Source organism: Serinus canaria, chromosome 25 (genome assembly GCF_022539315.1).
Source record: "Serinus canaria isolate serCan28SL12 chromosome 25, serCan2020, whole genome shotgun sequence".
Lineage (NCBI taxonomy): Eukaryota > Metazoa > Chordata > Aves > Passeriformes > Fringillidae > Serinus > Serinus canaria.
This window is the reverse complement of record NC_066338.1, coordinates 9,753,009-9,778,266: the sequence shown is the minus strand read 5'-3', so window position 1 is coordinate 9,778,266 and position 25,258 is coordinate 9,753,009. Positions and strand designations below refer to the sequence as shown.

Below are 25,258 nucleotides of genomic sequence, written 5' to 3'. Positions count from 1 at the left end.
CCCCCAAATCCACCTCCCCCTTGTGGAATATTGGGGGGCCGGGGGGTGGTCTCGGGCATCTCCCAGGGCTCTAACACCCCCAACGCCCCAGGGACCCCTGAAAATCTCCCCGAATTCCCCACCAGCACCCCCAAATCCACTCAGAGACCTCCCCCTGCAGTTCTGGGGGGCCGTGGGGGTTGGACACCCCCCGCACCCCCTGAAACCTCCTGGAGCCCCGCATGGACACCCCCGGATGCCCCCGAGAAAACATTGGGGGGGGGCGGGGGGATCTCGGGGGTCTCGCTGGCGTCTGACCCCCCCCCCCCCCCCCCCGGCCTCCCAGGGGATCCCCAGGAGCAGCTGGTTCGGCACTTCCTGATCGAGACGGGCCCGCGGGGGGTCAAAATCCGGGGGTCCCCGGAGGAGCCGTACTTCGGTGAGGGGGGTGGGGGGGCTTGGGGGGAGCAGAGGGGGGGGTCTGGGTGGGGATAGGTGAGGTCGGTGGGAGGGTCTGTGGGTCTGTGGGGTCAGTTGGGTCTCAAGGGGAATTTGGGGGGGGGGGCTCAAGGGGGTCGGGGGAAGGGGTTGGGGTCCGAGGGAAGCTGTGGGAGCTTTGGGCCGTCAGGGGGCTTTTGGGGTGCCCTGACTCTTCTTCCCCCCAGGGAGCCTCCCAGCGCTGGTGCTGCAGCATTCCATCACCCCCATCTCGCTGCCCTGCACGCTCCGCATCCCCCACGCAGGTGGGCACCCCAAAACCCCCACAGGGACACCCCCCCCCGCACTCTCCAGCTGCAGGTACACCACCCCAGCCCCTTCCTGGGACACACCAAAAGCCCCCGGGAGAAACCCAAAGCCATAGGACACCCAAAAAACCCCGCAGAGACACGCCAAAACCCCCCGGGAGCCCCACAGAGTTCCTCAAGGAAATTACCCAAACTCCCCAGGGAAACCCCCAAAACCCACGAGGGAACACCTCAAAAACTGCGGGGACACCACAAAACCCCCGTGTGGACCCCCTGAACATCCGCTGAGACACCCAAAACCGCAGGAGCCCCAAACCCGCGGGTCGTCTCCCAAAACCACGAGAGCCCCCAAAACCATGTGAACCTCCAAAACCGCGGGAGCACCAAAACCGCGGGTCCTCCCCCAAAGCCACAGGAGCCCACAAAAGTGCGGGGACACTCCCAAACAGCGGGGACCACCCTGAAAAGCTGATGGGACCCTCCAGAGTCCCCCCAAACTCCCCTGGCCCCTCAGTTTTCCCTGCCGGGATGGCTCCTGAGGGGCAGTGGGGGTCGGGCCGCCCCCTCTACCCTGAGCCTTCCTCCCCAGAGCTGCAGGAGGAGCCCCCGGAGCTGTCGGGACCCCCCAATGTCAGCACGGCTGGAGCCCTCCTGAGGCAGGGGGCAGGTGGGGCTGGGCACTCTGGGCACTGGGGATACTGGAGTGGGGGGCACTGGCTTGGGGGGGGGCGGGTCACTGGGGCGGTGCAGGCACGGGAATTGGGTCTCTGTATGGGGCTGGCATCAGGGCACTGCGGGGGCAGGTCCTGGTTTTCTGGAAGTTGGGCCTGATTTTGGGAGACTGGTCCCGGTTTTGGTGAGGCTGGTCACAGTTTTGGGGAGGTTGGACCCGGTTTTGGGGTGCTAGTCCCAGTTTTGGGGACTCTGGTCCCAGTTTGGACAGCTCCCCTGTTGCTCCCCAGCCTGCTCCGTGCTATTCCTGGGCTCGGTGGGCACCGAGGCCCTGACGGGACCTCAGGCCGTGGCCAAGGCCGTGGGGTCCCTCCTGGAGGGGGCCCCGAGTGCGGGGGGGTGCCCCCGGCCCCCTCCCAGCCCCGTGCACTTCAAGGTGTCGGTGCAGGGGATCACCCTGACGGACCGGCAGCGCAAGTGAGGCACCCTCAACCACCCCCCACCCCAAACCCAGACCTTGCTAACTCCTCCCATCCCAAACCCTGACCCCTCTAACCCCCCCCACCCCAAATCCCGACCCTCCCCAAACTTCCCAACCCCCACACCCGATCCCTTCAAACCGAGATCCCCAAACACTGACCCCCCCCAAACTACTGAACCCACCCAAAGCAAAACCACCGACCCCCCCCAAACCTCCCAGCCCCCCAAACACCAACCCCCCCAAACACTGACCCCCCCCAAACAACTGAACCCCCCCAAAACCAATCCCCCAAACCTCCCAGTCCCCCAAACCCTGACAGATCAAAGCCTCTCAAACACCCCAAACCCCCATCTGAACCACCAACCCCAGTAAACCCCAAATCCACCAAACCACTGATCCCCCAAACCCCGACCTCCCCCAGAACCAACCCCGGCCTCCCCCCAAACCTCTCGGCACCCAGCAACCCTGCCCTACCCCCCATGCCCCCCCCTCACCCTGTGCCCCCCCCACTGGTGCCCCCAGACTCTTTTTCCGCCGGCACTACCCCGTGAGCAGTGTCACCCACTGCGGCACCGACCCCCAGGAGCGCAGGTGAGGGGGGGGCACAGGGGAGGCACGGGGGACCCCCAACCTCCCAAACCTTCCCTGACCTCCCAGTCCCTCCAACCCCCCCAGGTGGGCGAACCCCGACGGGACCACAGCCAGGTAGGTGGGGAGACCGAGGGGCAAGAAGGGGGGGCGCAGCTCTGACTCTGGCCTCACTCCTCCCCCCTCGCCGGCCCCCCCAGGATTTTCGGGTTCGTGGCGAAGCAGGCGGGGGCCCCGGGGGGGGGCAACGCGTGCCACGTGTTTGCAGAGCTGGACCCCGAGCAGCCAGCAGGGGCCATCGTCACCTTCGTCACCAAAGTCCTGCTGGGAACGCGTCACTGAGAGACACTGGGACTCCTCCCGCACCCGAAAAACCACCTGGGGACTCCCAAAGCCCCCCGAGACAGGGGGGCCTCGGGGGCACCCTCCAAACCCAGTGAGACTCTCTCCCGTCTTCATCGAGGTCCTGCTGGGGACACAACACTGAGGGACCCCCAGAACCCCCTGGGACCCCCAAAGCCCCCTGGAGACCCCGTGCAAAGGGGGGGACAGGGATGCACACATAACCAATACCCCCCCATCATCACCTTTATCACCAAGGTCCTGAACACCCCCAAACCCCCCAAACCCTCCCACACACCCCGATTCGAGGGAGCACAAGGGCACCCCCATAATCACCCTTCCCCCATCTTCAGCACCAAAGTCCTACTGGGGAGCCCCAAACTCCCCCTGAGACTGCCCCCAGACCCCTCCAAATACTCCCCAGACCCTCCAACTGCCCCTGAAGGGCCCCCAAAACCTCCTACACCCCCCCCCACCAACCACCCCCTCAAGTGAAAAGGGGTGATTGGTAGAAAAGGGGCACAGGGACGCCCTCTGCAATCTGGGGGGTCCTGGAGGAATCCAAATAAATCCACATTTATTTTGGTGTAAGAAATGGGTTTATTTGGGGGGGGTGGGTGGCATGGGGACCCCCACCCACCATGTGCAAACGTCAAAGGGGACCCCAAAACTAGCCCCCAGCACAGAGCTGGGGACTCTGGGGGTTCCATGGAATTGGAAGGGCCTGGTTACATTCATGATGAGGAAACCCCAAATTCTGCCCCCTGGAACCCCCCAAGAAGAGGGAGCGCTGGAAGAGATGAGGGGACGCAGGTGTGATTTGGGGGGCACTGGGTGGGGCATGGAGTGGGAGGGGTTGGGTGGGCTGGGGAGGGCCAAGGGGGTGATTTGGGGGGCTCTGGGGGAGGCACAAGGGTCACCCATTGTGGAAGGGGCAAGACTGAGACCCCCAAATCTACCTGGGGGAGTCACTGAGCTGATTGGAGGGGTCAGGATTGAGTCCCCCAAAAACACAGGGGTGGGGCAGGAATGGGTCCCCAAAAAATGGGGGGGCCATGGCTGAGACCCCCCAAAAACCATCTAGGGGGGCAACACTGGGGTACTTTTGAGAGGGGATTCAATTAGGGGAACCCCCCACAAAGAGGCCCCATAAGAGTGAAATTATGGGGGTGGGCGCAGGAGTGAACCCCCTAAAAACCACCTTGGGGGGGTCTCCACTGCTGTGGAAACCCCCTAAAGTGCACTGGGAGGGCTCAGGGGGCACCAGGAGCACTGCAGGGTTTCAGGTTTTGGGGGACCCCACGCAGGTCCCCCCTTTATCCGCTCAGGGGGTGCAGGTCCACCTTGACCCTCTCGCCAGTGCTGAGCATCCCCACGGTGGGGAAGAGCCCCCCAGGGGGGACCCCAACCTCCCTGCGCCCCACGACCATCCCGTTCCGTGTGAAGAACACCTGGGGGGGGGCATAAACCAGGAGGGTCACCCCGAGACTGGGGGGGCAGGGGGAGACCCCACCTACCCCCCCAAAAAAACAGGGGTAAAGGGGGGAATAAGGCAAGGAAAGATGAGCCAAAAGGGGGGTGCAGGGGGATTTTTGGGGTGAGGGGGCACAAACACATGGAGGGGGTTCAGGGACACAAGGCAGAGTCACCCTAAAATATGAGGGGAGGGTGGGGAGACCCCAATCTCCAAGAAAGTAGGGGCAAAGGGGGTGACCCCAGGGTGAGTCACTGTAAAGGGAACCCAAGGGGTGCAGGGGGGATTTTTGGGGTGATGGAGGGTTCAGGGGTGGGGATCATAGACAAACAGGGGGTCACCCTAAAATATTAGGGGGGTGGGACACCCCCAACCCTCCCAAAATCCGAGTGTTGGATCAGCCCCCAGACTGATTCAAAAGGCTCCCAATGATGCACAAAGGAGAATTTTGGGGTGAAGGAGGAGCTTTTCGGAGGTGGGGGCCTTTTTAGGGCACAGATTTTTTTTTTTTTGTGGGGTGTCCCCACCCTTACCACGACCTTCCTGCCCTCCTGCTCCTGCTCCATGTCCTCCCCATCCTCTTCTTCCTCCTCCTCTTCCTCCTCCTCCTCCTCCTCCTCCTCCAGGTACATCACGTTGCGCACCTTCACTTTCACTTCGGGGGGCTCCGAGGCGTCATCGCTGTCACCTGGGGCAGGGAAAAGGGTGAGAGAGCCGCCCCAAGCACACCCAGCCTCGGGGGGTGTCCCAGCCCCGCGGTACCTTCGCTGTCCCGGCCGTAGTCCCGAGGGAACATGATCCCACAGCCCATCACGTCGCCCTTGTAGCAGCGGGGGCCGAAGGGATCCCCGACCCCGCTGCCATGGAACAGCTTTCCATCATCTGGGGGAAGACCCCGAATTAGGGGGACCCCCCGAGTTCATGGGGGAAACCCCAAGATACCCTCCATGGGGGTGCACCCCAAAGAAAGGGGGAGAAATGGGCAGAGAAAGCAGAGAAGAAGGAGGAGGGGAAAGGGAAAAGGGGACAACTGAGGATAAGGGTGCACAGAGAGATCCCCAAATCCTGTCATGAGCAGAAGCCCTCCCATGGAGCTGCATCCCAAAAATAGAAGAGAAATAGGGGGAAGGAAAAAGGGGGAGAAAGGAGCTAAAAGGGTGGAAAAGGGGGAGGAAGAGGCAGTAGGGACCCCCCCCGCTGAGGGGCTGGAAACCACCCCTCAGACCTCCCCATAGGAGTGCACCCCAAAAAAGGCAGGATACTAGGCTGGGAAAGGAAGAGGATGAAGAGGAAAAAGATGGAGGAAGGGAGAAGGGAGGAGCCATGGGGACCCCCCAAATTAGGGGGGACCCCCGAGATCATGGGGGAGACCCCCAGACCCTCATTATAGGGGTGCAACCCAAAATAGGGAGGAAAAATGGGAAAAGGGCTTTCAGGGGCAGAAAGAGTAGGAGAAGGTCCCATTATTGGGGTCCCCTGTTTGGGGGGGTTCTGGCATCTGGGGGGGGTCCCGCCCATTTTGGGGGTCCCCCCACTTTCTGGGGGGCTTACCCGCGTGGTAGGCCACCGAGCCCCTGCTCCAGCCAGGGTGACGATTTTTGGGGTAATCCTGATGGGGGGCACAGGGGAGGAAGAGAGGTGAAGGCAGTGCGGGGGGGCCCAAGCCCCCCCCCAACTTATACACCCCAATTTTCCCCCCCAAACCCTCATTTTGACACACACCCCCCCACACCCTTCAGCCCAGCCAAAGCCCGGTGGTGAGGTCCAGCCCCACCCCGTCCCCCAAAAGTGAGCCCCCTCCCCTCCTTCCTTGACCACTCCCAGCGCTGGAGGAGGCTCCAGCCCCCCCTTTACTCCCTGTGTAACCCCCAGGCCACGTTTTTGACCCACATCCACCCTCCTTCCTGTCCCCCCAGCCCCCCCGTTGCCCAATTCCGAGCCCCCCGCGGACCCTTCTGGCCACGCCCAGGGCTATGTAGCACTTCTCGCCCGGGTCCAGGATCTCCAGCTCGAAGTAGTGGCTGCGGGGGCTGAGCGGCCGCCGGGCCTGGGCCAGCCCCACATCCACAATGCTCTTCCCCTTCCCCACGTACTCCAACACCTGCGGGGGGCGCGGGGAGGCTCAGACGGGGGAAAAGGGGGCACCCCCCAACCCGGACCAGCCCCAGATCCGCGAAATCCATCCCCTTCCCCACACAAAAACAGCACGTGGGAGGATTTGAGGGGTCCCGGGGGAGTTAGGGGATCACAGGGGCTGAGGGGGGGAGTCACAGACGGTCGGGGGGGCACGCACAGGGGATCTGAGGGGCACCCAAGAACCCCCAGACTCCCAATGTTGCTGCTGGGACGCCCCCTACCCTGGCCCCGTGTCATGGCCCCCCTTTCTGCCCTCCCCAGGACTGGGGACCCCGCCTTGTCCCATCCCCAAAACTGTCCTTACCCAAACTGCCAGAGCCCAATTCTTCTCACCCCATGACCTCAATTTCTGACCTCCCAACCCAGGGAGGGGCTCCACCCTCTTCCAACTCTGCCCCCCTGCACCCTCATTCTGAGCCACCTCCTCACTTCCCTGGGCCATCCCCAGTCCTGGAGGAGGCTCCAGCCCCCCTTTCCCCCCCGGGTTCCCGGGTGCTCACGGAGCCGTAGAGCCGCACGTCGTGGAGCCTCCCCCACTCCTCCTCCAGGCTGTCCACCAGCATGGCCCCTCCCTCATCCTCGGGGGGCCCGGGGGGGGGCAGGTGCAGCCGAACCTCCTCGCCCAGCGAGTGCAGCCCCACGGCTGGGAACAGCCCTGGGGGAGACAGTGGCACCCCCAGACCCCCAACCTGCAATTGAGGGAGTCAGGGGGTGAGGGGGGGCTCAGGGGCACCCCCAGGCCCCTCATCTGGGATTTAGGGAAACTCCAAAGTAAGAAGTGGGGGGGCTCTGGAGCCTATAGGGTTTCAGAAGATTTAGGGGTCCCCCCCATCCTATGTCCATTCTTTGTAAAGAGCAGCTGGGGAAGGGATAGAAGGACCCTGGTTCAGAGGGTTCTGGAAGGTTTGGGGGTGCCCTGGTGAGTTTTGAGGGTGCTCTGAGGCAGGGTGGGGATTCCCTCACCCTCTGGCCGTTCTTGGTGAAGAAAACCTGGGCTGGGGGGGCTCCGAATGAGCCCCTCTCGACACCGCAGCCGATCCGGTCCCCGGAGCTGCACTTGGAGCCAAACTGGCGCCCCTTGGCCCGGCCACTGTAGAGCCTGGGGCACCCCAAAACCGGGGGGGACCCCAAAAAAGGGGGGGGTCAATGCGGGGAGTGTCTCTAATGGGGACCTCAAACCTGGAGCAGGTTTGTCAAATGTCATGACAAAGCCCCAGTGCCCCCCAACACCTCCCAGTCCTGCTGCCCCCTGGCAACCCACATACCCAACAACCCCGAGGTCCCAACACTCCCCAGTATCCAACATCCTCAAGGTCCCAGCACTCCCCAGTATCCAATATCCCCAATACCCAGACCCCCTGAGATCACAACACTCCCCAATGTCTGACACCCTCAAGGTCCCAATACTCCCCAATATACCGACATCCCTCTGCTATCCCGATACCCCTGACATCCCAAATCATCTCATTCTTAACCTCACATCCCAACATCTACCAACGTCATGAAATTCCTTACTATCTCAACACCTCCCTGCCAGGTATCGCGACATCCCCACTACCCCAGCGCCGCCCCCAGCTATCGCGACACTCACTTTCCATCATCGGCGTGGTAGGCGACGGAGCCGGGCCCCCATCCCGGGGGGTGCTCGAGGCTGTGGCAGTGCGGGACCAGCCCCACGGCGATGGTGCCGCGGACGCCGCTGTCCACGATGGACACCTGGGCACGGCCCGGCGGGGTCAGGGCTCCGTGCCCCCCGGCACAGCCCCCCGGGCCGGCCCGCGCCCCCCGCACCCCCGGCTCACCTCGAAGTAGTTGCTGTCGCGGGTCAGCGGCCGCGGGGCCACGTAACAGCCGACCTCTCCCGACGGGCCGCGGTAGCTGCGGGGAGCGTGGGGCTGAGACAGCGCCGGGGGACTGAGAAAGTCCCCTCACCCCCCGGGTACCCTCAGCCCCCCCAGGTCTGTGGGTTCCCCCAGCCCCCTCCCATTCCGCCCCCCCCCTCCCTCGGCCCCCCTCAGCCCCTTTTTGTGGGTGCCCCCAGCCCCCTTCCATCCCCGTGCCCCCCGGAGCCCCCAGCCCCTCCTGGGGCTCCCCGGGGTACCTTAGGGTGTCCCCGTCCACCAGAATGTGCCGGGCCCGTTCCTGGCAGCGCAGGCCCCGATCTCGGTCCCGATCCCGGTCCCGGCCCTCCCGCACCTCCCGGATCTCCCGGATGCGCCGGCGCCAGTTGAGGAACCTGAAGTGCAGGTTCAGGTCATCCATGGCTGGGGGGCTCCTGCGGGGAGGCAACGCTGGGACCCCCGAAAGGACGGGCGGGACCGACACACCCGAAACTGACACCCCGAATCGAACAGGACTCCCCAGAACACGAGATCCCCCAAAACTGCCCCCCAAACACACACCTGACACCGCAAAACCGCTCCCCAAACTCACACCTGACACCCCAAACACACACCTGACACCCCAAAATTGCCCCCACAAAACTTCCCCCCAAAAAAGACTCGATCATTCAAATCATATCTGAAACCCTCACACACACCTGACTCCCCAAACCACACCTGAGCTCTCAAAGTCAATCCCCAAACACACCTGCGCCCCCTAAACACACCTGACTCCCCAAAATACACGTAACCGCCAAAAACCCATCAGGCCCTCTAAACACACCTGGACCCCCAAAACACACCTGAACCCAAATAACCAATTGGAGAGCCCCCAAAACTTGTAAATACTCACCTGAGACCCCAAACCCACACCTGGCACACCCAAATGGCACCTAAACCCACACCTGGCACACCCAAATCACACCTGAGATCCCCCCAAAACTGTCCCTCAACACACCTAACCACCCAAATCACACCTGAACCCCCCAAACCACACCTGCCAGCCCAACCCCGGCCCCTGCCCCACACCAAGGTCCCCCCGTACCGGGGGTCTCCTTTCCCCAGCCCCCCCCATTCCTCCCGCACAGCGGCCGCCCCTCCACGATGCGACCCCCTAGACCTCCCCAGTTCCGCCCAGGACCCGCAAATCCCTCCCGTACTCCCCACCCCGGGCTCTCCCCGTCTCCCCAGAGCTCCTCAGGACATCTCCCCCAATCTCCCCCAGAACCCCCCGGCCCCCAGCGTCCTTTACCGGGGGTCCTGCCCCCTCCATGGGCCGCGCTCACATCCGGGTCCCTCTGGCTTCCGCCTCCCTGTGCCTGCCCACTGTGTCCCGCGGACTAATCGCCACGCGCTGCGCCACGACTGACGGCTCTCTCAGCCAATCGGAGGACGAAGGGGGCGGAACGCGGAGCCTAACGGGGAAAGCGGGGAGTGTGCGTCAAGGTCACGTGACGCTGCAGGCATAGGGCGAGAGGCATAAGGGCGCCCCCTGGAGGACGGGGAGAAATGGGGAGAACTGGGGGAACGGGGAAATTTGGGACGATGTGGGGGGGGGTGATCCTGCGAGGACTGGGGAGAACTGGGGGGGACTGTGGGGAATGGAGGGAACTGGGGACACAGGTGGGAAATGGGAAAACTGGGAGGATGGGGGTGTTACTGGGAGGACTGGAGGATACTGGGGGCACCGAGGGGTTCAGCTTGGGGACAAACCAGCACTGCACTCGCACTGGAGACGTGGCTGGACTGGGAGTCACTGGTTTGAACTACCGCCACTCTGGGGGGGTTTCAGGGTCCCCCAGACCCAGGACTGGAGGGTGGGGGGAGGAGGAGGACTTCACAAACACCTCTACTGGGTGGGTTTATTAGAAATTAATTAAGAAATTAATACACCCCCACCCCCATGACAACACACGGCATCAGTCACAGGCCACACCCGGCCTGGTGTCCCCATGTCCCCTCTGCTGTGCTGTGGGGGAGGTGGCACTGTGACCGTCACAGCCCGGGGGTTACCTGGGGGTGTATGTGTGTCCCATCACCCCATTATGGGGGTGACACTGTGATCTGTCCCAGCTCAGTGTCACCTCGGGCTGTCCCCATGTTGCCACCCAGAGCTCATTGTGAGGGTGGCACTGGTAATGGGTCACCAGCAGAGCTCTGTGTCACCATCAGGGTGTCCCAGTGTCACTGTTATCCACAGCTCAGCCATGGGGGTGACACCATGACCTGTCACAGTTCCTTGTCATGATTGGAGTGTCCCAGTATCATTGTCACCCAAAGTCCATCATGGGGTGGCACTGTGACCCATTGTCCCAGTGTTGTTGTAACCCGCAGTCTGTTGTGGGGTGGCACTGTGACCCCTCACTGCTCAGTGTCTCCATGGGGTGTCTCAATGTTTCTGTCACTCACAGCTCAGCACAGGGTCACACTCTGACCCCATCACTGCCTAGTGACCCTATGGGCTTATCCTGTGTCCCTGACCCTGTCACATTCTGGTGTCCCTGTTGAGCTGTCCCACTGTTCCTGTTCCAGACAGGTGTTACTGTCCTTGTCCCTGTTAAATCCCATTGCTCTATCGAGCTGTCCCTGTGTCCCTGGTGTCCCCATAGAGCTGTCCTGGTGCTCCTGTCACTGTGACATCCCAGTGTCTCTGTCCTTGCCAAATCTCCGTATCCCTGTCACACCGTGGTATCCCCACTGAATGGTCCTGATGACCCTGTCACACCCCAGTGTCCCCACCAAGCTGTCCTGACGTCCCTGTCACACCCCAGTGTCCCCACCAAGCTGTCCTGATGTCCCTGTCACACCCCAGCATCCCCACTACATCCCTATGTCCCTGTCAAGCTGTCTCAGTGCCCCTGTCCCACCCCAGTGTCCCCATCGAGCTGTCCCAGTGTCCCTGTCCCTGTCACAGCCCAGTGTTCCTGTCACGCCTTGGTGACGCTCTCAAACTGTCCCCGTGTCCCCATCAGAGCCAGGTGTCGCTGCTGAGCAGTCCCAGTGTCCCTGTAGCAGTGCTCCTGTCACTCCCCAGCGTCCCCCTCGAGCAGCCCCTCGTCCCCTATCCTCAGCCCCTCGTCCCCACGGCTGGTGCCCAGGACCCCCCCGGCTGCCCCCAGCGCCACCAGCGCTGCCAGGGCCGCGGCCCCGAACACGCCGCGCGTCCCCGCGGGATCCCCGGGCAGGGCCGGCAGCACCAGCGCCACCCCCAGGCCCAGGGGCAGCCGCAGCCACCGCGCTCCGCCCGCCGGGTCCCCCCCGCGCTCCAGCCGGCGCCGCAGGAACGCCATGGCCGGGAAGTAGATCCCGCAGGAAAGCTGCAGCAGCAGCACGGCGAGGAAGTCACCGGGGGGGTCCAGCGGCAGGGCCAGGAGCACGAGGGCCAGCGCCAGCAGCAGCACGGAGCCGGGCAGGAGCCGCAGCGGCTGCAGCCGGAGCCTCCCGGTGGCGCCGCGCCGGAACAGCGCCGAGCCCGCGGCGCTGGCGGCCGTGAAAGCCGAGAAGGCGATTCCCAGCGGGATCCCGTGCGGCTCCAGGACGGGAGTCCAAAGGAAGGCAAAGATGAGCAGGATGCTCTCCACCAGGGCCTGGACCAGCCCCAGGAGCAGCGCCTGGGGCTCGGACACGAGGCCCCGAACGCCTTCCCCACAGGCCTTACCGCAGGGCCGGCTCTTCCCGTAGTTCTCATCCCAGTTTTTCCCAGTGAAGATCCCCGAGAGAGCCAGGAAGGGCACGGCCACCAGGAACGGGGCCACGGGGTCCAGCAGTAACCCCTCAGCCAGCAGCCAGGCCAGCAGGCCAGCTGCCACGGCCAGGCCGCTGTTCCAGAGCGCCACGCGGGAGAAGGTGTCGGGAATCCACTCGGCAGGGAAGTCGTGGCGCTCCAGGTGCTCGTGGAGGTACCAGGACTCGAAGGCGGAGAAGAGCAGAGAGGTGCCAAGCCCCGCCAGGACCCGGGCGGCTGCCAGGGCCAGGAAATCGTGGGAGAGCTGCAGCAGGCAGGACACGGAGCACAGCCCCGAGGACAGCACGCAGGACTTTTTCCGGCCCAGCCGATCCACAAAAACCCCGGAGGCGAGGCCGAAGGCGACGTTGGAGGCGAAGCCGCAGGAGTAGAGGGCGGCAATCTGGCTGCGCAGGAAGCCCCGGCTGTGGAGCAGCTGGAAGAGCAGCGGGCCCTGCAGCCAGTCGGCGGCCAGAGCCGGCAGGTATCCCAGTAGGAACCGCCGCTGGAAGCCGCGGAACGCGGGGTTGGAGGGCGGGGGGTGGCGCGGGGGCGGCTCCAGAGCCAGGCAGGTGAGGAGGAGGAGGACGAGGGCACAGCAGGGAAGCAGGAACATGGTGGGGAGGGGGCTCAGGAGGGCCTGGGGAAGGGAAAAAGGGAGATCAGCTCTAGGAGGCACTGGGAGAGTCCAGAGGCACCACACAGGTGCCCCAAATTGCACAGACAGCTCATGGGTTGTCTAGGGACCCCCCACCCCACAGGGACCCCCGGCATCATTGATACGCCATACAACCCCCCACAGCTCCTCCACAGGCTGCACCACCCCTCCCAAGCCCACCCAGACCCCCCCCCAGGCCCCACAGAAACCCCACAGACCCCAAACCCCCACCAGAGTTCCCCACAACCCCCCACAGACCCCCATATCCACCAACAGCCCCCCTGCCACGCTCCAGATCCTCTACGAGCCCCTACGAGTCTACCTCCATAGACTCCCCATAAGACCCTCACACCCCAAATCCTCCTTAAGCCCCCCCAAATACCCCTACAGCGCCACACAGCGCCCCCTCCACTCCCATAGCCCCCCCCCCCCCCGACACCAGAGCTGCCCCGTAAGACCTCCGCAGACACCTCTCAGACCCTCCGAAGCCCCTCCATCCCTTCCGGTAACGTCCGGATTCCTCAGGGCTCCCCCTCATACCCCCAGTCCCCGCCGGCGTCGCAGCTGCCCCGCGGCGCCTCTGCCGTGCCACTTCCGCTTCCGGTTCTATGGGCGCCGCCATGGTGGCCCGTGTCACGTGACACATGGCACGCGGCGGCTGCCCCCCTCCCCCCCACGGGTGCCCACAGAGACCCCCAGAGACCCGCGGGGACCGGTGGGGACCCCCGAGGGACCCCCAGACAACGCACGGGGGATTGCGGAGACCCCCCCGAGTGTCCCCCATCGTACCCGCTTCGGGGGTTTGCGGCATCCCCGATCCAAAGAGCCGCCCCCAGACACGCTGCGGGAGGTTTGTGGGGACCCCCGCCCTCAGGGAGCTCGTGCGAAGAGCCTCGAATAAATCCCCGGGAACCCCCCGAACAAACCCCCCTGGTGACCCCCCCCGGTACTCCCGGTACCCCCCCGTACCCCCTCTCCGTGTCCCGGTACCGGGGGCTGCCCTGCCTGCCCCTCACTCACCGTTCCCTCCGGGGGTCCGTGCTGCGGTGCGGGGGGGGCCGGGCCCTCCTCACTTGAGGCTCAGGCGGGGCCGGCGGGGGGCGCGGCGCGGGGGGGACCAGCATCGGGAGTGGCACGGGGGGGGACAGGCCGGGGGCTGGCACTGGGGACAGGCGGGGGGGGCGCAGCAGGGAGACCAGCAGGGGGGGCGACAGGGCGGGGGGTGATACTGGGAGCAGCAGGGAGGTGGGTAGCAGGGCAGGGGGGGACACTGGGGACAGCAGGGCAGGGGGTAGCACTGGGGGAAGCACTGGGGTGGGGGGTAACACTGGGGACAGGGGGGTGGGGGACACCAGGCGGAGTGGCAGGAGGGGTGACAGGGCAGAGGGCAGCAGGGGGGGGCGCAGTAGGGCGGGGGGCAGAGCGGGGGGTGGCACTGGGGGCAGCAAGGGGGGGGCGAGCAGAAGGGGCAGGGCGGGCAGCAGAAGGAGGGGGTGCAGCAGGGCGGGAGGTGACAGGGGGGGTGACAGCGTGGGGACGTTCCCCCGCGCCGGCGGGACTGGGGTCGCGGCCAGCCCAGCCCCATGGCCAAGCCGCCCCCCCCCCCACCCCCGGGGATTTACCGGGCAAAGCGGCTGAGCGGGGGGAGCGGGGGGGCACGTGGCGGCACCCGTGGGTGAGGAACACGGGGACATGAGGATATGGAGGGGGGCACAGGGGACTTGGGGACACCGGGAACCTGGGGGACAGCGAGGGTGGGGGGACACAGGGGACATGGGAAGGACCTGGGCATCGGGGGAATGCGGGGGGTACACGGGGGTTGGAGACATGGGAGAGCACGAGGGACACGGGGGGACACGGGAGGGCACAGAGGACAGGGGAGACATGGAGGAAATTGGGGGCAGGGAACATGAGTTTGGGGGCAATGTGGGACACAGGGACATGGGGAAACACAGGGGACATGGGGGAGACTCAGGACATGGGGATGTGTGGGGACATGGAGAATACAGCTGGGGGGACATAGGGGACATGGGGAACACGGTTGGGGACACAGGATTATGGAGACATGGTAGGCCACAGGAGATATGGGGGACAGGGAACATGATTGGGGGAAGGATGGGGTTATGGGACACGGGGCAGCATAAGGGACACGGGGGCCATGGGGAGACACGCGGGACATTGGGGACATGGGCTTATGGAGGTCACAGGGGACATGAAAGACATGGGGCAACATGATTGAGTGGACCCGGGGTTATGGTGACTTGGGGGGCACGAGGATTACGGGGGGATGCTACTGGGGAGACACAGGCTGGGGACATGTAGGGCACGGGGGACACGATTGGAGCTCACAGGGAATTATGGGGGCTGTGAGGAGACACGGGGGGACAAACGGGGGGACACAGGGTTGGGTGAGACACATGGGGGGGGTCCCAGCGTGATGGGGGCAGGGGCGGCTCCATACAAAGGGGGCCATTGAGCTGCAGTGGGGGAGGGGCGGGGAGAGGAATTTCCACCCAAAACTTTTTCCATGAGTCCATTCCTGCCCTTCCCCCACTCCAGCCGGCACTCCGGCACAGGGGAGAGGTGGGGGTGGGGGGGATTACACGCGTGTCCGGGCATGGGGATACGTGTGTGCGTGCATGTGACATGCAGGGACACACCCTGCACATGTGTCCCCATGCCTGGACATGTCTGTGCTTGCTGGAGGCTGGGTAAAGGTGTATGACATGTGCAGTGACATGTGACCGTCATGTGTACAGGTGTGTGACATGTGCAGTGACTCATGACCATCCTGTGCTGACATGCCTTTACATGTGAATCATCCCATGTACAGGTGTGACATGTGCAATGATCCCATATACATGTGTGTGACCTGTGCAGTGACCTGTGCAGTGATCCTGTGTGCAGGTGTGTGACACACACAGTGATCCCGTGTGCAGGTGTGGGAGCTGTGCAATGATCCTGTGTACAGTTGTGTTACTCCTGCAGAGCCCCAGAAATGCAGTCGGGCAGGTAGTGCTGGCACAGCCCTTGCACACCCAGACAGAGCTGCGCACAATCACACACACCTGTGCACACCTGGATATGCTCACACACACCTGGACATGCTGACACACACCTGTCCACAGTGGACACACTGGGGGAAGTGACAAGGGGATTGGAAGGGACTGGGAAGGACTGGGGAGATGGCACGCAGGACTGGGAGAACTGGTAGGACTGGGAGGGATTGAGGAGTGATAAGGGGACTAGGAAGGGCTGGGGTAGTGACACGGGAACTGGAAAGGACTGGAAGAACTGGGAGAACTGGGGAGACGGGTGATGACATGAGGACTGGGAGTGCATGGGGTGGAAATGGGAGGGACTGGGGAGGGCGTGACGCGGGGACTGGGAGGACTGGGAGGGATTGGGGGAGACCGGGGACGGGGCGTGGGTGCCCCCCTGGGAGCGAGGACACACGGAGGGGACAAACATGTCAGATACCGTGTGACATATGTGACACGTGTATAGGCAACACCGCGTGTCCGCACCCCAGGCCGCGCCCTCTGTTCCAATCCCCGCCCATTCCTCGTCCAGCCCCGCCCACGAGTTCCGCCCCCCTTAGACCACGCCCCACTAAAGTCCAGCCCCGCCCCTGCAATCCCCGGGCCCCACCTCCGCCCCGTCCGTCCCGAGGCCACGCCTCATTCCTACTCAGCCCGTCACCCAAGGCCCCCCCTTCCAAGCCCCTCCATCTCCTGCAGTGCTCCCAATTTACCCCCCCATTTAAGCTCCGCCCATATATCAGCCCTCACATTCCAAACTACCCCGCCCCTTCAGGCCCCACCCCCTTTCCAGCTCCTCCCTCCGAAGCCCCGCCGTCCTCCCTGGCTCCGCCCCGTTCCCCGCTCACATCCCAGCGTGTTCAAGCCCCGCCCCTCGCTCAGGCTCCGCCCCCATGCCCCGCCCCCACAGCCGCACCCTCCGGGGCCGCTCGGGCCGATCGCGACCGGGGCCGATCGCGACCGATCGCGGCGGGGCCGAGGGGCCCGGGGGGGGCCGGAGTCGCCATGTTCGGCTGCGTGGAGGCGGCGGCGGCGCCGCGGCGGCTGCACGACGTGACGAACCGCGGAGGCTGCGCCCTGCGCAGGGTCCCGGTGCCCGCCGGCTGCGGGGGCCCCGCCCGCATAGGTACCGGAGGGGGCTGAGGGGGATCGGGAGCGCCCGAGGGCTCTGAGGGTTCGCGAGTGGGTGTGAGGCTGAGGGGGGGCGGGGAAGCGCGGCCAGGTGTGAACTGAGCGTGCAAACGGGTGTGAGAGCGAGAGCGGGCGTATGGTGGGTGCGTGGGGGGTGTTCGTGTCGCGAGTGGGTGCGAGGGGTGCCCGGGAGACCCTCTGGGCGTGCGAGTGAGTGTGCAAATGAGCGTGAGCGTGCGCTGGCCGTGCCCCCGCGGGGGCGACTGCGTGGGAGGGGCGGGGGCGCGGCCGCGAGTGGGTGGGGGGGCCGGGGCCATGGGAAGGTGTCCCTAAGAGTGAACCCGAGTGTGCCAGCGAGTGCCCGTGTGCAGGAGCCGGCGGGTCGGGGCGGGCGTGGGGTTGGCCCCGTGTCCGCGGGTGGGTGCGTGGGTGTGCCGGGAGCTCGGGTGCGAGCGTGTCCCAGGGTGTGAACGCGCGTGAGAGGGGGTGAGGGTGACCCGGGGGTGACGCGGGGGGTGGCGGGAGTGACGCGGGTGGGTGCTGGAGCAGCCTGGGCGTGTGCGGGAATGACGCGAGGGGGTGGCCGGGGGCCGTGTGCGCGGTGGGGGGCGAGTGTGTAAGGGTAGGACATCCCCAAATTCTCCCCAGGAGAGACCCGGGTTGGGGCGGGGGGGCAGGGTCCCGGGCCCGTTTTGCGGGGGGCACATGGACCGCACTGGGGGAGCCCCTTTGGGGTCCCGACGGACCCGGGGCCTGTTTTTTTTTGGGGGGGTCGCGGTGTCCCGGAGCCCTTTGGGGGGCAGAAATGGGGTCCCGGTATTGGAGGGGCACAGGGACATGGGACCACATTTGGGGGGGTCGGGCGCCCTGGACCCTGCTTTGGAGGGGCTCAGGGGCCCCGAGCCTTGTTCTTTTGGGGGGGTCGCAGACCCCTTTGTGAGGGTAGAAAGAGGTACCCGGTTTTGGGGGGGCCCACGAGGGGGGTCATGGGGGTCCCACATGAGCCCTCCCGTGTACATCTGGTCACAAACAGGGTGGAAGGGGAGAGAATCCCCTAAAATACCCCTAATTTCCCCCCTTCCACCTATGTCAGTGGTGCTTTGCACCCTCCTGTGTTCTCCCCCCTCCCAGTTCCTCGGCCTAACTGGTTCCAGTCGTGGCCGCGCCCGCGTCCCCCCGCGTCCCCCCCGCCCTGCCAATGTGGCACTTTAACCCCTGCGGAGCTGCCCCAAAGCCGCCCGAACCCCACTTGGCGCGGGGGCGGGGGCGAGGGGCCCTTCTCAGCAGGGCGGGGGGCGCGTCACCTCCCGCGTTTTGGGGTGAACCCCCGTGGTCCCCCAGATTCCACCCTGGGCGGAGGAACTTCCCTCAATTTAAGGCCTGATGGGATACCGCCCCTTGGAGCAGGGAGACCCCAAAAAATTGGGGGCTTCACAGAGTTTTTGAGGTGCTGTTTTTTGGGGGATGGATGCTTTAATTTCGGTTCCTCCCCCTTCAAAGATCAAACTTTAAGAGAAAACACGCACGGTGGGGTCCCCCAAATGTGCCCCCCTCAAATGAAACCCCCTCCCCGCCTCAACCCTCCTCGGGGAATCCCTTGTATTGATTGGGGGGGGGGGATCTCACAGCCAGCCCTCCCCAAACGTGGGGTGCGCGCGGGTGGGTCCCCGTGCCGAGGGGCGGAGTGTGGTCCCCGTTTTTCGGGTGGGGTCCTTCCCCGCTCCCCCGGGTTATTTTGGGGTGCCCCTGGCATGCGCTGGGCTGGGTCCCCCTCGTTCCCTCTCTCCCCCGCGGTTACAAACGCTCCGCTCGAGGCCGGAATTTCCTCAATTTCAGCAATTTTGGGGTTTTTTTTAGCAAAACACACAAAACTTACCCAAAAAATATCTGAAACCAGCCGCCCTTCCCCCATCTCCTCCCGGGCTGCGCGCCGGGGAGCTCCTCCCTCCCCCCTGTGTCACCTCCGGCACTGCGCGGGGGGGATTTCAGGGGGCTGGGGACCCTCCTTCTCCCGTATTTTGGGGTTTGGGGAAGCTGGATATGTTCCCACGCCAGGTGTTGGGGATCGAGGGGGAGAGGGTAAGCACTGATATGTCCCCCACCCATGGTGGAAGCCCCGGATTCCAGCCCCCCAGCCCCGATTTTGGGGATTTGCAACTCAGGTTTTAGGGCTGTGGACGTGACAGCGAGACCCCCAAAATCACACTGAAGCCCTCTGTTTTAGTTTCCCCACCCCCCGTTGTGGGCTGCGGCCTATTTGGAGAGGGGTTGAGAGGGGCTGTTTAACTCCCCCCACCTTTTGCCCCCCCAGCCCTGGAGCCCTCCCCTGGGCGGGTTTTGGGGGACACGGCCCCCCCCTCACCACCGCCCCCCCCCCGCGTGCACAAGCCTTGCTTCGTGTGCAGTGACCGCAGCTCTGGCTACCACTACGGAGTGAGCTCCTGCGAGGGCTGCAAGGTGCGGGGGAGCCGGGGGCACCGGGACCCCCTTAGGCAGGGGGACCCCGGAGACAGTGGAAACCCTGGGGGGGGGCAGTGGGAACCTCCTTAGACAGTGGAAACCCTGGAGGGGGGGGGCACTGGGGACCTCCCTGGGGCAGGGGGGGCAGTGGGGACCCTGTGATGGGAGCAGGGGGGCGTGGGGACCCAGTACTTAGAGGAGGGAGAGTCGTGGGGACCCTGGGGACCTGCCCCAGGAAAAGGGGCCTGCTGCAAGCAGTGGGGATCCACCCAAGGAATGGTGACCCTTTGGGGGCGTGGGAATCCCTGCACTGGGCAGCTGTAATGGGGACATTTGGGGACATCACGGACCCTGTGGGGAGAGTGGGACCACGCCTGGGGGATGGAGACCCCTTCCCAGGCCAATGGGCACCCCCTGGGGAATGGGAGCCCCCCAAGCCCTGTGCCCCACCCTGTGATAGTGGGGAGCCACCAAGGAGCTCCACCCCAAGCACTGGGGAGCCTTACTGGGATCCCTGGGGGTGTGATAGCGGCGCCCCCAGTTTGGGGGTGCCCTGACCCCCCGTTTTCCCACTGCAGGGGTTTTTCCGGAGGAGCATCCAGAAGAACATGGTGTACACGTGTCACCGGGAACGCAACTGCCAGATCGACAAGGTCACCCGCAACCGCTGCCAGTTCTGCCGCCTCCAGAAGTGCTTCCAGGTCGGAATGTCCAAGGAAGGTGCGAGGGGGTCTGGGCCGGGTCCCCCGAACTTGGGGACCCCAAAACATCGCAGAGGGGCTCTGGTGGTGTCCTGGTGGGCCTGGGGATGTTCCTGTTCTTGGGAGGGGTTTGGGGAGGATTTGGGGCTGTGGAGGGGACTGTGGGTGTGAGGCTTTCCCCCCCCGGGTGTGAGGCTTTCACCCTTTGGTCCTGCAGGGGAGTTGCCTAAAATTGAGACCCCCTCCCCCAAAGCTTTGGTAAGGGGTCCCAGGGTCCTGGGGATGCTCATGGTGGGGATGTTCCTGTCACAAATGGGGATTTTTGGGGGAGGGGGGAGGAAACCCCACCTGGGAGGGATCTGAGGGGGGACACCAATGCCACCAACACCCAATCCCACCCCCTAAGCTGTACGGAACGACCGGAACAAGAGGAAGAAGGAGGTGAAGGAGGATTTGGGGGGGGATGAGCTGAGTCCCGAGCTGGCTGAGCTGGTGCGGAGGGTGAGCAGAGCCCACCAGGAGACCTTCCCCTCCCTGGGCCAGCTGGGCAAGTACACCACGGTGAGCAGGGCTGGAGGTCTGGGGGGACCAAGTTGGGGCTGAGGTAGCGGACATGTTCAGGGGGAATGCGGCACCAGGTTTCTGTCCCCACGGGTTTTTGGGGGTCCCTTTGGGGGTGACCCCAACCCCAGCCCTCACACCTACAACTGGGTTCCTGTTCCCTCCTGACCCCTCCAAAGCATAAGTGCTGAGCACTGGGGGGGTGGGGGACAAATTCTGGGACTGAGCACTGGGGGTCATGGGTGGTGTTTGGGGGGTTACTTGTGAGAGGGACCCTAACACTGGAGCTCAGAGCTCTGCACACTCTGACCCCTGAAAACTCAACTGCTGAGTAAGGGGGGCAGCTGGACCTGGGGATCACTGAGTGCCAGCAGCTTCCAGGGGGTCCCAGCAGGTCCTGAACCCCCATAAATGAGCCTGTGTCCCTCATAAATTGAGCGCTGACCACATGGTGCAGCTGGACCTGGGGCTGGGGGTTACTGAGATTGGGGTCTCAGGGGGTCCCAGTGGTCCCAGGGAGTCCAAATCCACCCTGAACCCCCATAACTGAGCCCATTCCCCCCAAAACCTGAGCGCTGACCACTGGGTGCAACTGGACCTGGGGCTGTGGGACAAGTACAGGGTGCTGGGGTTGGGGTCGCAGAGGTTCCAGGGGGTCCCAGGGGCTCCTGAACAATCCTCTAACAGCCATGCCCCCCCCCCCCCCCCGTGCCCCCAGAACTCGAGCGCTGACCACCGGGTGCAGCTGGACCTGGGGCTGTGGGACAAGTTCAGCGAATTGGCCACCAAGTGCATCATCAAGATCGTGGAGTTTGCCAAGAGGCTCCCGGGCTTCACAGGGCTCAGCATGGCTGACCAGATCACTCTGCTCAAGGCTGCCTGCCTTGACATCCTGGTGAGGCTTGGGTGGTCTCCTCAGGGGGGTTAGGGGCTCCTTGAAGGGGCTTGGGGTGGCCCATGATGGTCCTGACCTCGCCACCCCACAGACAGATGTCCTGGAGAGGGGCTGGGAGGTCTCCTGGGAGAGCCTGAGTGGGTTTGGGGATTCCTTGGTGAGAAATTTTGGGGTCCCTTAGGTGCTTTTGGTGACCTTGGGCTATTTTGGGGTGTCCCTGGCCCTGATTCCCACCCTGCCCCCCTCCCCCCCCGCCCCTCAGTGCTGTGTCTGTCCTGTGGCAGAGCCAGAACAGGACACAACAGTGCTCCAGGATGGGCAGATCCTGGGTGGATTTTGGGGTCCCTGCCCTGCAGATGCTATGGATCTGCACCTGCTTTATTCCAGAGCAGGACACAGTGATGGGATAGGCTGACCCTGGGTCAATTTTTGGTGTCCCTGGAGGTATTTTCAGGCCCTTCTTTGGAATTTTTGTGTCCCTGTGTGGATTATATTGCCCTTGGGTGATTTTGGTGACCCTGGATGGATTTTTGGTGTCCCTGGATGTGTTCTGGCACCCTTTAATGACTTTGGGGTCCCTGCCCTGCAGATGCTACGAATCTGCACCCGCTACACACCGGAGCAGGACACGATGACGTTCTCAGACGGGCTGACACTGACCCGGACCCAGATGCACAACGCGGGGTTCGGGCCCCTCACTGACCTCGTGTTCGCCTTCGCGGGGCAGCTGCTGCCGCTACAGCTCGACGACACCGAGACCGGGCTGCTCAGTGCCATCTGCCTCATCTGTGGGGGTGGGGACATGGGGGACATTGCAGGGACATTGGGGGGACAGAGGACTGATCCAGGGCTGCTCATCTGTGGGGGTGGGGACGTGGGGGACATCGGGGAATGCAGGGACAGGGGACTGAGTCAGTGCTGCTCAATGCCATCTGCCTCATCTGGGGGGTGAGGTTTTGGGGAACATTGTGGGGGCATATCAGGGCTATGGTGGGCAGGGGGACATGGGGACATGGGACTGAGTTGTGGCTGCTAAACTGTGGAGGTGGGGACATGAGGGGTACTGGGGGTCATGGGGATCTCTAGGACAGAAGATGGGCATGTGGGGACATGGGGACACAGGAAATGGGGACAATGTCTATGCCGGTGGTGTCTCTCTCTCCCCAGACCGGATGGAGCTGGAGCAGCCCCGGCGGGTGGAGCGGCTGCAGGAGCCGCTGCTTGAGGCTCTCCGGGTCTACGCCCGGCGCCGGCGCCCATGGCAGCCACAGCGTTTCCCCCGGATGCTGCTCAAAATCACTGACCTGCGTGGCATCAGCACCAAGGGTGAGCAACCCCCAGATCCCCGGGGCCCCCCAAACTGCGGCAACCCTGCCAGGACCCCAGAACCCCTTGGGACCCCCCCCCAAAACCCCCTAGCCACAGTGATCTTCCCTAACACTGTTCAAAGTCACCACCAAAGGGGGCAACCCCCAAACCTTCCCAGGACCCCTCCAGGACACTAAAACCCATCAGGACACCCCCAAACCTGCCCCTGGCACCACAGGATTTGAAGCTCTCAGGGAGGCACAGTTAAAGGTTCTGGGGGTGTTTCAAGGTTTTGAGGGGGGTTTGAAGCTCATTTTGGGGGTGTTCAGGGTATCTGGGGAGGTTCAAGGCTTTGAAGGTATTGAAGCTTTTGCGGGGTTTTGGAAGTTGGGGATTGTTGAAATTTGGGAGGTTGCTGAAGTTCATTTTTGGGTGGGATTCAAAGCCTCAGGGGAGGATTCAATCTCTTGTGCGGCTTGTCAAGGCTTTGCAGTGATTGAAGCTCATTTTGGAGGTCTTCAAGGTCTTGGAGGGGTCCAAGGTTTTGGGGTTCAGGGTTTGGGGGGGTTGAAATTTGAGAGGGTTTTGAAGCTCATTTTTTTGAAATGAGGGGGTTCCATCTCTCAGGAGGGGCCCAAGGCCTTCAAGGGTGTTGACATTTTGGCTCCCCCAGGGGCGGAACGAGCCATCACCCTGCGTACGGAGATCCCGGGGCCGATGCCCCCCCTGATCCGGGAAATGCTGGAGAACCCCGAAATCTTCACCGAAGTGGGGGGAGATGCGCCCCCCCCACCCCCAGACCCTCCTGCTGCCCAAGACAGTCCCCCTGGCCCCCCCCCATCCCCATAGCCCCCCCCAGCTCGGGGGGATCTCCAAAACCCGTCCCCAGTGGGGTGGGACATTCAGAGCTGCCTTCCAGGGAAGCTGCCTTCCCTCTCCCTTTTGCTCTGGGGAGGGGGAGGTCCCCAAAGTGCCCCACCCTTGAATTTGGGGAAGGGGGCAGAGACCGACAAAGCAAAGCTATTGCCTTAAGCTGGGGGAGTCTGGGGACACCCCCCAAATCTCAGCTTCACGCCAAAGCCCCCTCAGACCCTGCTGCCACCCCCCCTTTGTACTGGGGCAGGCTGTGGGAGTGGGGAGTTGGGGGCCCCAGCCCCTCCCCACCAAATTAATGCCTGACACTCCCACAGTGCCCCCCCACGGTTTATTTATTGGACACAGGGTGGATTGGGGGGGGATGACACCCCTTCTCCCCCAGGACATCCTATCCTACCCCCCCAAATCTTGGGAGACACCGTTTATATGGGGGGGGGGGCTGCTTGTTGGTTTTGCTTTTTGATGCTGTTGGGGTGAGGAGGCAAACCCTAAAATTGCCCTCCCCTGCTGCACCCCCCCACCCAACACTACAAAGACCAAAGATGGGGGACACAAGGTGACCCCCACAACTCCCCCCCATCTCGGGGTGGGCTCAAGCCATAGGGTGACCCCAAAATCCTGGGGGTCCCCCCAGACCCAACTGCCCTCCCAAATCTCTGTTACCCCTAGCCTGGCTGGATTGTAGGGTCTGGTCTTACTGGCCCCCCCTACAACTGCCCCCCAAATTTGGGGGTGCACAGCCCTCAGGGGGAGCTTGTTACACTACACAGAGGGGTACCCCCCCGGGGGCTGCACTTTCACCCCTATTTATTCCTCTGCGTTTACATCGGGCCCCCCTCAGAACAGGGCGCCCCCACCCCCCTCCCCCCGCTGCTGCACCCTGCTAACTCCCCCCGTTTGGGGGCCCCCTGCCATGTTTACAGCCCACCTGCCCCCTCCCGTGCTGGGGGGGGGGGACACACGGGACTTTTCTATTTTTGCAAAATAAAGTTATAGAAATTTTGGGGGGGGTCATGAATTTGGGACAGGGGCTGCAAAGGGGACTTGGGGGCAGAGGGGAACCTCGGGACACCCCCTGAGGTGAGGGGGGCACCTGAAGGGTATGGGGTGGGGCACCTGGGGTCCCCTCTGACTTAGAGACTCCTCCAGGGACAAAGGGGCTGCTTGGGGATCCCTCCCCAACTGGGGGAATCCCCCAAAATAAGGGGGTCACCCGGGGACTCCCCCAGCTATAAAGAAGGGACACCTCTGTGCACCCCCCGACTTTGTTTGGCATGAGTGGGTTGTGGGGTCCACCCTCACTCCCCCAAAGAACTTGAATTTGGGGTTAAAAAAGGCAAAAACCCACGTTTTTATTTAAATAAACCCTAAAGGAGGAGGAAGGACACACAGTGGAGGGGGACACTGGGGGGGACACAGTGGAAAGGGGGCGGACACAAAATTTGGGGACCCTTAGAAAAATCTACAGTTTAAAAGTGACCCCCCCGCCCCCCCAGGGCTGTACCTACCCAATTCCCCCCCCCACCCCCCTCCCCATAGCAAAATAACTGTATTAAACCCTAAATCCCAACAAAACACCCCAAAAAATGAAGCCGGGGGGTGTGA

At 63.7% G+C, this 25,258-nt stretch overlaps 4 protein-coding genes across 9 annotated transcripts in view; 2 read left to right on the top strand and 2 right to left on the bottom strand.

Moving 5' to 3' along the window:
* The window catches only part of TNS2 (tensin 2), a 4,118-nt gene extending 724 nt beyond the window's left edge, over positions 1-3,394 (top strand). The window contains exons 2-8 of the mRNA XM_050984796.1: positions 247-418; positions 645-722; positions 1,315-1,392; positions 1,688-1,874; positions 2,401-2,469; positions 2,554-2,583; positions 2,667-3,394. Coding sequence (XP_050840753.1) covers positions 247-418; positions 645-722; positions 1,315-1,392; positions 1,688-1,874; positions 2,401-2,469; positions 2,554-2,583; positions 2,667-2,808 — 756 coding nt within the window. The 3' untranslated portion in view covers positions 2,809-3,394. The remainder of the gene's footprint in view (positions 1-246; positions 419-644; positions 723-1,314; positions 1,393-1,687; positions 1,875-2,400; positions 2,470-2,553; positions 2,584-2,666) is intronic.
* Positions 3,385-9,693, bottom strand: SPRYD3 (SPRY domain containing 3). Of its 2 annotated transcripts, none has more exons than XM_050984056.1 (11): positions 9,585-9,693; positions 8,520-8,693; positions 8,221-8,296; positions 8,010-8,134; positions 7,382-7,517; positions 6,919-7,107; positions 6,234-6,383; positions 5,834-5,891; positions 5,045-5,164; positions 4,816-4,970; positions 3,385-4,259 (listed from the first exon to the last, which is right to left on the bottom strand). In XM_050984056.1, coding segments are annotated over exons 1-11 (1,320 nt in total). In that variant the 5' UTR covers positions 9,587-9,693; the 3' UTR covers positions 3,385-4,124. The 2 variants fall into 2 exon arrangements, with proteins under 2 accessions (XP_050840013.1, XP_050840014.1); XM_050984057.1 differs by having other exon boundaries at positions 9,551-9,686.
* A 453-nt stretch (positions 9,694-10,146) lies between these two features.
* Positions 10,147-13,750, bottom strand: MFSD5 (major facilitator superfamily domain containing 5). 4 transcript variants are annotated; one of them, XM_050984061.1, is made up of 2 exons: positions 13,701-13,750; positions 10,147-12,662 (listed from the first exon to the last, which is right to left on the bottom strand). In XM_050984061.1, exon 2 carries the CDS (start codon positions 12,636-12,638, stop codon positions 11,322-11,324), a length of 1,317 nt encoding a protein of 438 aa, XP_050840018.1. In that variant the 5' UTR covers positions 12,639-12,662; positions 13,701-13,750; the 3' UTR covers positions 10,147-11,321. The 4 variants fall into 4 exon arrangements, with proteins under 4 accessions (XP_050840018.1, XP_050840015.1, XP_050840016.1 ...); XM_050984058.1 differs by lacking the exon at positions 13,701-13,750 and adding an exon at positions 13,221-13,634; XM_050984059.1 differs by lacking the exon at positions 13,701-13,750 and adding an exon at positions 13,151-13,226.
* On the top strand, positions 12,429-24,656 carry RARG (retinoic acid receptor gamma). 2 transcript variants are annotated; one of them, XM_050984063.1, is made up of 9 exons: positions 12,429-12,506; positions 16,632-16,847; positions 19,164-19,309; positions 19,891-20,032; positions 20,420-20,574; positions 21,293-21,469; positions 22,059-22,263; positions 22,637-22,795; positions 23,451-24,656. In XM_050984063.1, the coding sequence occupies exons 2-9, from the start codon at positions 16,727-16,729 to the stop codon at positions 23,624-23,626; spliced, it is 1,281 nt and encodes a 426-aa protein (XP_050840020.1). In that variant the 5' UTR covers positions 12,429-12,506; positions 16,632-16,726; the 3' UTR covers positions 23,627-24,656. The 2 variants fall into 2 exon arrangements, with proteins under 2 accessions (XP_050840020.1, XP_050840021.1); XM_050984064.1 differs by lacking the exons at positions 12,429-12,506; positions 19,164-19,309 and having other exon boundaries at positions 16,723-16,847.
* Positions 24,657-25,258: the final 602 nt, after the last annotated feature.

What these genes read in the sequence shown, in the direction of transcription:
- SPRYD3 (XM_050984056.1), bottom strand. An exon ending in GTGGACGGGGACACCCTAAG is followed by an intron (nt 8,297 to 8,519) that starts GTACCCCGGGGA and finishes CGCTCCCCGCAG; the next exon opens with CTACCGCGGCCCGTCGGGAG. An exon ending in CTACGGCCGGGACAGCGAAG is followed by an intron (nt 4,971 to 5,044) that starts GTACCGCGGGGC and finishes TCCCTGCCCCAG; the next exon opens with GTGACAGCGATGACGCCTCG.
- MFSD5 (XM_050984061.1), bottom strand. Translation starts at nt 12,638, where the DNA reads ATGTTCCTGCTTCCCTGCTGTGCCCTCGTCCTCCTCCTCCTCACCTGC.
- RARG (XM_050984063.1), top strand. Translation starts at nt 16,727, where the DNA reads ATGTTCGGCTGCGTGGAGGCGGCGGCGGCGCCGCGGCGGCTGCACGAC. An exon ending in AGCTGGGCAAGTACACCACG is followed by an intron (nt 20,575 to 21,292) that starts GTGAGCAGGGCT and finishes CCGTGCCCCCAG; the next exon opens with AACTCGAGCGCTGACCACCG. An exon ending in CTGCCTGCCTTGACATCCTG is followed by an intron (nt 21,470 to 22,058) that starts GTGAGGCTTGGG and finishes CCTGCCCTGCAG; the next exon opens with ATGCTACGAATCTGCACCCG.